Source organism: Sapajus apella, unplaced genomic scaffold (genome assembly GCF_009761245.1).
Source record: "Sapajus apella isolate SASKATOON/1434 unplaced genomic scaffold, GSC_monkey_1.0 scaffold15, whole genome shotgun sequence".
NCBI classification, from domain to species: Eukaryota; Metazoa; Chordata; class Mammalia; order Primates; family Cebidae; genus Sapajus; species Sapajus apella.
The window spans coordinates 32,391,803-32,401,620 of record NW_022436955.1 but is presented as its reverse complement, the minus strand read 5'-3'; the positions used below and the strand labels follow the sequence as shown (position 1 = coordinate 32,401,620).

General features: G+C 56.9%; 1 protein-coding gene across 5 annotated transcripts in view; it reads right to left on the bottom strand.

Moving 5' to 3' along the window:
* Positions 1-4,094: 4,094 nt before the first annotated feature.
* The window catches only part of ACSF3 (acyl-CoA synthetase family member 3), a 57,979-nt gene continuing 52,255 nt past the window's right edge, over positions 4,095-9,818 (bottom strand). Inside the window, exons 10-11 of one of the 5 annotated variants that reach the window (XM_032284704.1) lie at positions 8,983-8,989; positions 4,779-6,208 (exon numbers count right to left, since the gene is read on the bottom strand). In XM_032284704.1, the coding sequence (XP_032140595.1) occupies positions 6,119-6,208; positions 8,983-8,989 (97 nt within the window). In that variant the 3' untranslated portion in view covers positions 4,779-6,118. Of the gene's footprint in view, positions 4,268-4,769; positions 8,064-8,982; positions 8,990-9,818 lie in introns of those variants that run through there. The other 4 variants (XM_032284705.1, XR_004270672.1, XM_032284707.1 and 1 more) reach the window with 4 other exon arrangements.

Sequence of the window (9,818 nt, the reverse complement as noted above, 5' to 3'; positions counted from 1 at the left end):
GGGAGGAGGGGCTCTGAGGGGTCAGAAGGAGAAGGACATGGGTGGGGGTGGGAGTTAGAGGGGCCTGGCTGCGTCTATAGCCCGGGGGCTGCTGCCTGGGTGCAGTCCAGGTCCTGGTCTCATCCCCAGTGGCCCTGAAGCTGGCCTGTGCCATGGGGCAGAGGCAGCCCCTGACCACCCAGCCTGGCTGCTGTAGCTGGGTGCTGCCCAGGCTGGAGGAGGCCGGAGACTGCTGGCTCCTGACCACCAGCTTACCGTCCCTACCATGCCGTCTCTTGGGTGGTTGGCACCTGTGGAGGCTGGCAGCCTCAGTTCTGATTCCCGGACAGGAGGAAACGGGGAAACGGGATAAGAGGTCCTTTGAGTTTCTGGCCTCATCATCGGAAGAGGTCAGCATTGCCCTGGGTCATTCCACACCTGGCCCTTTGTGGGGACCAGCTGGGCCTGGGAGAGGATGGTCCCATCTTCAGGAAGCTTCTGGAAGGATGGGCCACCTGGTGGCAGGTGCTTCTGGGCCAGGGTGGGGTGGCAGGGAGGGCAGAGGCCAGGGGATATGTGCTGGACACTGAGGGCGCCGGGTCCTCTCTGCCACCTCCCTGATCTTCCCAGCACAGCTGTGCTTGGTGCCCCTGCAATCAGAGCAGAGCGGTAGGGTTAGTGGTCCCTGAGTCCGCTTAGGCAGCCCCGCCCTCCCTGCCTCTACTCACAGGCCGCAGCTTTGTCTTTCAATCAATATCAAGTGGACGGGAGACAAATTTGGGAGCAAAGCAGCCCAAGTCGCCTATAAATCACAGTAATGACCATTCAGATGAAATTGGTTGCTGTAACAGAATCCATTCAGCTGACGCCGCTGGTCTCCCTGTTTCATCCCCACTCCAGCTGCTGGTGGGAGAGGGGCTGATCTGAGGTTCCTCTGATGACCCCTCCAGGCCTGGCCTACAGGCTGGAAAGACAGGCTGGGCCGCCCAGGGGTCCGGAGCCACCAGACATTCCTGCTGTCCTCTTTCTTCTCCGGAGGAGGCCCAGAAAGATGCCCGTGTCCAGGACGGTTCAAAAGCCATCAGACAGATCAGGAGCCTCACCCAGAGCCAGGATTCCAGGCTGAGCAGCCACGCCTGGGGCAGGATTGGAGGCTGGGCTGTGGCCCCAAGCCCCGGAGCAGCTGGGCGGTGTCCAGGGCATTGGCGTCTGGCGGGAGGCCCTGCTGAGCGCTCAGGGTGTCCGAGGCTGGGCCCCTGGCTCCCTGCAGAGGCCCTCGCTCTTCCGGCCCCCGATCCTGGCTTGCTCTCTGAATGTTGGGCCAGATGCACACCTCTTCTGGAGCCTGTGCCTCTCTCGCTCTTTTTTTTTTTTCTGAGATGCAGTCTCGCTCTGTTGCCCAGGCTGGAGTGCAGTGGCGAGATCTTGGCTCACTACAGCCTCTGCTCCCCGGACTCCCCTGCCTCAGCCTCCTGAGTAGCTGGGATTACAGGCACACGCCACCATGCCCTGCTAATTTTTTTCCAATTTTTAGTAGAGATGGGGTTTTGTCCTGTTGGCCAGGCTGGTTTCGAACTCCTGACCTCATGCTCCGCCTGCCCTGCCTGGGCCCCCTAAGTGCTGGGATTATAGGTATGAGCCACCGCGCCCGGCCAAGTACAGACCTTTCCTAACACACACACTGGGAGAGCTCATCACATAGAGACACTGACTCAGACAGCAACTAAAAAGTGTTGTTTATTAAAATGAAGTCCCTTGAGCCAAGAAGTTGGAAAATGTTAGTAAATCTAACTAGCGACTATAAAACAAAACCTAGTAAACATAACAAAATGAACTTGAGACTCCACAGGCCCTCCCAAGACAGTGGGAGGACTCCTCGGGGGCCTGGAGGATGTCCCAGCCTATCTCGGCCTTGGGAGATCCGTGGAGTGATAAGCTATAAACTTGATTGGAAAAAAAAAAAAAAAAAAACTGCAGATTTTACAGCATTTAAAAATGTTGGCCTGGTGCAGTGGCTCACGCCTGTAATCCCAACACTTTGGGAGGCCGAGGTGGGCGGATCACAAGGTCAAGAGTTCAAGACCAGCCTGGACAACATGGTGAAACCCCGTCTTTACTAAAAATACAAAAAAAACCCCAAAAAACAAAAAAAACTAGCTGGGTGTGGTGTCACATGCCTGTAGTCCCAGCTACTCGGCAGGTTGAGGCAGGAGAATTGCTGGAACCCAGGAAACGAAGTTGCAGTGAGCTGAGATCACGCCACTGCACTCCAGCCTGGGCGACAGAACGAGACTCCGTCTGAAAAAAACATGTTAAAGGTTAGCTGGGCACAGCAGTGGCACGTGTGTGTGGTCCCAGCTTCTTTACAGGCTGAGGTGGGAGGATTGCTTGAGCCCAGAAGTTCCACACCAGCGTGGGTAACTGTAGAAAATAAAAAGTTCCTCTTCAAAGTTTTTCTCTTAGTTCATCATAAATAATAGCTGTTTAAGAAGTTAATTTGCTCGAGACCCTCTGCCAATACTCCTGAATAGTTATTAGTCATGATAAAGAAATGCTTATCCAGTGTTCTTAGTTCTTAGAAGTTCACCTAGATATTTGCCCTGACATGCCTGAGAGCATAGCTTATTCCCCTTCCTTATTTGGAAGCAGCTTTGCCTGAGCTTTGTCAGGTGACTCCCTGTTTTCCTTCGCTCTGTGCTGCCTTTAGCTATTTAGGAAAGTCTGAAGTTGTTAGCCGAGCGGGTGCAGCCTCGGCTGTGAGGTCCAGCTCCAGCCAGTGGAACCAGGACACAGCAACAGGGTGGATGTGTCAGATTAAGTGGCCCTGCCTCCTTTGTTCGTGTACTCTTGTGGCAAACTGCGGTTGACTGTACCCTTTCTGCAGAAAGCAAAGCTGCCTTGTGAGAAAATTTACATTCGGGTGCTACTTCTTTTGCAGCAATGAAAATTTACATGTAACAGCAACAAACCAACGTTCTGTTGCTACAAATTAAAAAAAAAAAAAATAGCTGGGAATGGTGGCACATGCTTGTTGTCCCAGCCACTCGGAAGGCTGAGGCAGGAGGCTTGCTTGAGCCCCGGAGTTCAAGGCTGCAGTGAGCTATGATTGCACCACGGCACTCCAGCCTGGGCGATAGAGAAAGCCCCTGTCTCAAAATAAATAAATAAATAAATAAATAAAATAGCCGGCTCTGGTGGTGCCTGAGGCTGGGAAACCAGCGAGGGGGATCTACCTCCCGCAGCAGGAGAGCTCAGGGTCCTGGAGAGCAGGGAGAGGAGGGGACGCCCACAGGAGTTCCTTAAGTCAGAGGCAGCGGAACAGGGTGAGAAAAAACAAACCTGCAGCCGCGACGCCCCGCAGATCTGAGAGGAGCACTGACTCCGCTGAGTTCCCGGACGGCAGAGGGACGAGGCGACTGTGGGTCAGTGGGTCTGAAAGTCGGGGCGGCATGCAGGCCGTCAAAACTGTCTCAGAACTTTGGGAGGCCGAGGCGGGTGGATCACGAGGTCAAGAGATCAAGACTATCCTGGTCAACATGGTGAAACCCCGTCTCTACTAAAACTACAAAAAAATTAGCTGGGCATGGTGGTGCATGCCTGCAGTCCCAGCTACTCAGGAGGCTGAGGCAGGAGAATTGCCTGAACCCAGGAGGCGGAGGCTGCGGTGCGCCAAGATCGCGCCATTGCACTCCAGCCTGGGTAACAAGAGCGAAACTCCGTCCCAAAAAAAAAACAAAAAACAAAAAACAAAAAACAAAAAAAAACTGTCTCAGAAGCAGAAACCTTGAGCAAACCTCAGCCCTAAGGAAACCGAATTGGCAATCAGACACCCCACTTCCCCCACAAAGAGGCCTTGGGCCCTGTGGTCTTAGACACCAATTTATCCACCCTTCAAAATCCTGAATAAAATGTGGGTCCTGCGTCCACACCCCCAGCAGGAAGTGTGTTGGAATTTAGCTTTTCCAGCATTGCAAAGGCATGTGGCCCACAGGGCTCTGAGACCCCTGAGCTGAGCCTCTGCCCGGGGCTGCCACGGAGGCCTCCGGAAACGCCGGAGTGGGTGGTCTGCACGCAGCCTGGGCTTCTTGGACAAATTAACTCACTGCAAACATTAAAAAACAAAAAACCCTTTGATTTTCAGAGCTTTTGGGGTTTTGAAATTGGAAATAAGATTCCAAGGACTTGGGGCAACAGTCAGATTCAATGTAAGAATTCACTCTCCACACGTGCACACACAACCAAGCAGGGTCCGTCCCAGGAGCAGCAGGAAGTCCTCCAGGAGTTCATCCTAACAGAGCGAAGACGAAAAGTATTCGCCGATTTAGTAGAAACGGAGACATTTCCATAAAGTCTGCTGCTCATTCACGAAACAACCAGCAGCTAGGCAAGGCAGCAGGATGACGAAGCCCGTTGCCTACCGCTGGCCTCAAGGAGGTTTTAAAAAGGAACGTTAAGCTGCTCTTGGAATTCAGGTGGAAGGGTAAAGGGCTGGGCGTGCTGCCCGCACCTGTGATGCAGAGCACTGTGGGAGGCTGAGGTGGTGGGACGGCCTGAGCCTTGGAGCCTGTCAACACGGGCGACCAGCCTGGGCAACATGGTGAAACCTCTTTCTACAAAAAATACAAAAATTATCCAGGCGTGGTGGTGGGCGCCTATAATTCCAGCTACTCGGGAGGCTGAGGCAGGAGAATTGCTTGAACTGGGGAGGCAGAGGTTGCAGTGAGCCGAGATCATGTCACTGCGCTCCAGCCTGGGTAACAGAGCAAGATGCAGCCTTAAAAAAAAAAAAAGGAAAGAAAGAAAAAGAAAAAAGAGGAAAGGAGCGGGAACAGCTCAGACCACGCTGTGGAGGAAGCCAGAGGGGTGCCCCGTCCTGCCAGACACCAAGGCCTCGGAGAAGCTATGGGAGGAGGGAGGAGCCCAGGGCAGCCTGGAGACGGGGACTTGGACCAGGCAGAATTGGCGGCAGAGGGCACCGGGGCACAGGGGCAGCGCAGTGGGGAGAGAAGGGCAACTCGGTGAACGTGCTGGGGGGAAATCAGGCCTGCACTTCAAACCACACACAAGTGCATTTCCAGTGAATTCACGGCTTCAGTGAGAAAAGCGAAGCTTTGTAACTTTTAGAAGAACTATGTGAAAACATACTTAAAAGCTTTGAGTAAGAAATGCTTTTTTTAGGATAAGATCCCCAAAACCCAAACCATAAGTACAGATTAATGCATTTGAATATATTAAAATTTAACAATTCTGCACATCCATCAATATAACAAATGAAGCCAAAGGCCAGCCACAATAACCCATGTACAATCACAAAAAATAGTGACCAGCCAACAGGAAATGGGCAAAGAACCGGAACAGGTGACTTGCAGAGTAAGAAAACCAAACGGCCCAGAAACAGAGTGGAGATGTCCCCCCTAACTGGTCATCAGGGAAATGCAAGTGAAAATCAGAAGACTGCACCTCACACTCAGCACTGAGGTGAGAACTGGGCCCCTGGCCGGGGGCTGCTGCCCTGTTGGTGTGATGGAGCGTCTCACCCCCGCCGTGCGCAGCCTCCTCAGACGGCATCAGGAAAACGGAGCAAGTGGAAGACATCTGGGCCTATGTTCCAGTGACTCCACTCGCAGGAATGTTTTCCGGAGAAATTCTTCCACTGTGCAAGAGGCCGCACCTGCAGCCGACTGCAGCTTTGCTCTTGGAGGGGGAGCGTCCAACTGCTGGGGTCAGCGCGCCCCACGGGGTGACCTGAGGACGACCAGACAAGGAAGTCCATGTGGGAGCCTGAAACGTCCCTCACAGAGGACCTGAGCTCTGTCAGATGTGCCAGCACTGAAACCTAGACCCACAACAGCACGGAGGCATTGGAGCCCTGTGAGCAGCCAGCCCCGTGGGCTGGGAAGGCGCCCACCTGATGAAAGCCAGAGGCTCAGGAGGCCGGAGGGCTCAGGCTCCTTGAACCTGGTGGGGAGGCGCACAGGGTTGGCCGTCATCTCTCCTGTCCTCGATGTTTAAAATGGCTTTAAAAAATGTTCTTATGCCATATTAGTAGATTTCACTGTCCTGGGGACAGCAGAAGCAGGATATGAACACATGGGCTTCCTCGCAGACTGGGAGGGGCTGTGTGGTCCCCGCCCGAGAATTAGAAAGTGTGAGTCGCAGGCCTGGGCCACCTCCCCAAGCTCAGCCTGGGGCCAGCCCTGCCCACTCCCACCGGGCCCTTGAGGCTGCTCTGATCCTGCTGTGGCTGTCACCAGATGCTGGGGCCTGCGGGAGCCCCACCTGGAGGGTGGCTCTGAGGCCAGACCTGTTTACAGACACGTGTGTCTGTGTGTGCATGTATGTGCGTGTGCAGGGGATAGCCATTAGCTGGCACGGCGTGTCGTCTTTTTTCCAGCTAAGAGGCGGCTGTTTCCCAGCGGAGTGGGAGTGCTGGGCCTGCTGCTGATGCCGTAAAGACGCCACATGCCGCTGGCATTGCTGCTGTCTTAATGGGCTTGGCTGCGAGGCTGGGGAGGGCTGGCAGGTGGAAGTAAGATTGATGACTCTGTGACCTGCAGCCATTCTGGGATAACTGAATGGTTGTGAGTGACCAGACTGTCAATGGGGGACGCGTGCTGTGAGCTGATGACGACGGGCTGCCTGGGTGGGCACTGGCTCATGCTCCAGAGAGGACTAGGGCTGTGGCTAGGGCCACCATGGGTGAAGGACGCCGGATGCGCCCGCATCCTGCATCGCACCCCGAGCCTGAGCTGCCCGACAGCGCCCCCACGTGGACACACGGGGAGTCCGTCTCACTCCTCTGTGACGCGGCCGCGTGTGTGTGATGTGCTGGACACCTGCTTGCTGATGTGGACTCACACACACGCCCGTGTGCCCCAGGGAGGCTGGGGCGGGGCCACAGGGAATGAAGCTAGGAAGGGCGCTCCCTTGCAGACGCACAGCAGGGCAGCAGGGGAGCCTCCGGCCCAGATGGTCAGGGCATGGCTGGCGGAGCCTGGGGCCCTGCACCCACCCTGTGCTCCTGAGGCCCTGGAAGCACAGTGGGTTTTGAAGATGCGCTCGCTGGCCTGTAGCACCAAGCTCCACCCATCCCAGCCGGGACAGCCCTGGGGAACCTGCTGGTCAGGGACCGAGGGCAAGACGAAGAACCCCTGCTGAGCCTGCAGCCTGCCCTGGGAGCTGGGCTAGGAACCTTCTGAAACACAACTTCCATGGGACCCTCTCATGCCCTTGCACAAGCGGCCCTTATTCCTGTGTCACGGACAAGGACACAGGCCCTGAGTGGCCGAGGGACCCATTGGGGGCAGGGCTGGCGCCGGCTGTCCCACTTTAAAGACTTGCCACACTTGGGACCCACGGAGGGAAGGTGAGGGGACGAAGAGCAGAGCTGGGCCCTGGGGCAAGGCCAATGGCAGCGCCAGGCTCCTGGACACAGCAGATGGCCCCAGGGAACCGGCCCCACCCCGACTGGCCATGCCTCGGGAGCTCAGGGTCTCCATCCAGTGAGACTGCAGACCGGTCGGCTGCCAGCCAAGGCCACGGGACACCACCCTTGAGACTCCCAGGGTGAGGCTCAGCTCCTGATGACCGAGTGGCCTCCGCAGGGCGCTCCCTCTGCATCCCACCGCCTCTCCAGATCTGCCTGGCTCAATGCACGTCCATCCTGGGCAGTGGTAACCAGGCCACAATGGAGCGTGGCTGCATCACGCTGCATGGGTGAGGTCGGTGGTGGCCAGGCAGAGCTGACACCGGGGACAGGGACAGTTTCCTTATGCAGCGACAGCTGGCCCGAGGCTGGGGGCCTCACGAGGTGATTTCATCTCGAACAGTTGATTCTGTGTGCCGTGATTTGCGGGTTTGATTTTTGAGGGAGGCCAGGTCTCTGCCCAGACCCCGGGGCATGAAGGCGGCATCTGCCGACCCCTGCCAGACCTCCGGTCCGAGTGCCCAGCCCCTGGCACCAGGGTCATGAGGGGTAGAAGCGCCTGATGAGCTCCTTCTTATCAATCTTGCCCATCTGGTTCCGTGGGATCTGCTCCACCAGCACGAGATCCGAGGGCACTGCGTAAGGGGCCAGCACGTTTCTGCAGAGACGAGCACAGCCTAAGGCGTGTGGCCCTGACACTGCACAGTGGCAGGGATTCAGGTGCCCTGGGACCCTGCACCTGGCCAGGCACCATGGCCGTCCTGAGGCCAGGCATGTGTACTAGGTGACCACAGCCATCTCCACCCCAGCAGCCCAGGGGCGGTGACTGCAGGAGGTGGCAGCACGCTGCCATCATTGCTACCACAGAAGCCAAGGTGCATGCAGGCCTTGGGCAAGGTCACCTCTAAGGACAGGGCTATACACAGTGGCCTGCAGGGCAGAGGGCCCCGCACCCGGCCAGGCCTTCTAAGACCCCGCACTGCAGCTGGACACCTCGTGTCACCCTACGGCCAGTTCCCCTTCCAGAGGAGACATCTGGAAGGGGTGGGGAGGGGTGAGCAGGCTGGGGAGTGGATGGGCAGGGACAGGGGCATTTGAGATGGGAAAAGGCCACATGGTTCTGCACACACCAGCCCGCGTGGCAGGAGGCCTCACAGACCCCGCACGGCAGGGACGGCCCCTGAGACTTGACACCTCCCCTTAAGGTCCCCTTTCCTCATAGCCAAAACTCGGTGGGTGGGGCCAAGGGCAGTGGGCAGGGACTCGGGGCTGGGATCAGAAGCTGAGACCATGTGGTGCTTGGTGCTCCTCCCTTCGCCATTAAAGAAAGAAGGAAAGGCCGGGCACAGTGGCTCATGCCTGCCATCCCAGCACTGTGGGAGGCTGAGGTGGGCGGATCACCTGACGTCAGGAGTTCGAGACCAGCCTGACAACATGGTGAGACCCCATCTTTACTAAAAATACAAAAATTAGCCAGGTGTGGTGGCGCATGCCTGTAATCCCAGCTACTTGGGAGGCTGAGGCAGGAGAATCACTTGAACCCAAGAGGCAGAGGTTGCAGTGAGCCGAGATCGCACCACTGCACTCCAGCCTGGGCGGCTAGAAAAAAAAAGGAGAGGAGGAAATAAATGAGATTAACCCCTGAAGGCAGGCGGTCGTGCGGCTGCTGCCCACCAGGGGTGCCGTGAAGGCATCAGCCACAGCCGAAGTACAGGAAGGGCTGGCGCAGGGCGTGCAGGCTGCACTGAGCCGTGTCAGAACACAAATCCGACCGCTGACTGCTCAGGTTACTGTTCCTCGGAAAAGCCCAGAAACCAAGCATTGTGTTTTCTTGACGCATTTCACGAAGAAAGCATTGCCTGCCGTCCAGAAATGGCCAGAGACCCGCACGGGCCCCACGCCTACCTGCCCTGCCTGAACGCCTCTCAGGATGGAGGAGAGTCGGCCCAGCTTAGCCCCTCACTCCCCAGGGGCAGCGGGCTTCGAACTCAGTGCTGCTGTCAACTTTGACTTCCACATTTTTCTTTTTTTCTCTCTTCTTTCTGAGACAGGATTTCACTGTCGCCTGGGCCAGAGTGCAGTGGTGAAGTCACAGCTCAACGAAGCCCTGACCTCCCGGGCTCAAAGAATCCTCCTGTTGTGGCCTCCAGATGTGGTCTGCACACCTGGCCTCTGTGCTCCCTGCTGCCTGCGGAGCGGGAGTGCTCCAGCGGTGCTCTGCACACCCGGCCTCTGTGCTCCCTGCGGAGTGGGAGTGCTCCAGCTGTGCTCTGCACACCCATTCCTCTGTGCTCCCTGTGGAGTGGGAGTGCTCCAGCTGTGCTCTGCACACCCGTTCCTCTGTGCTCCCTGCTGCCTGCGGAGTGGGAGTGCTCCAGCTGTGCTCTGCACACCCGGCCTCTGGGCTGCCTGC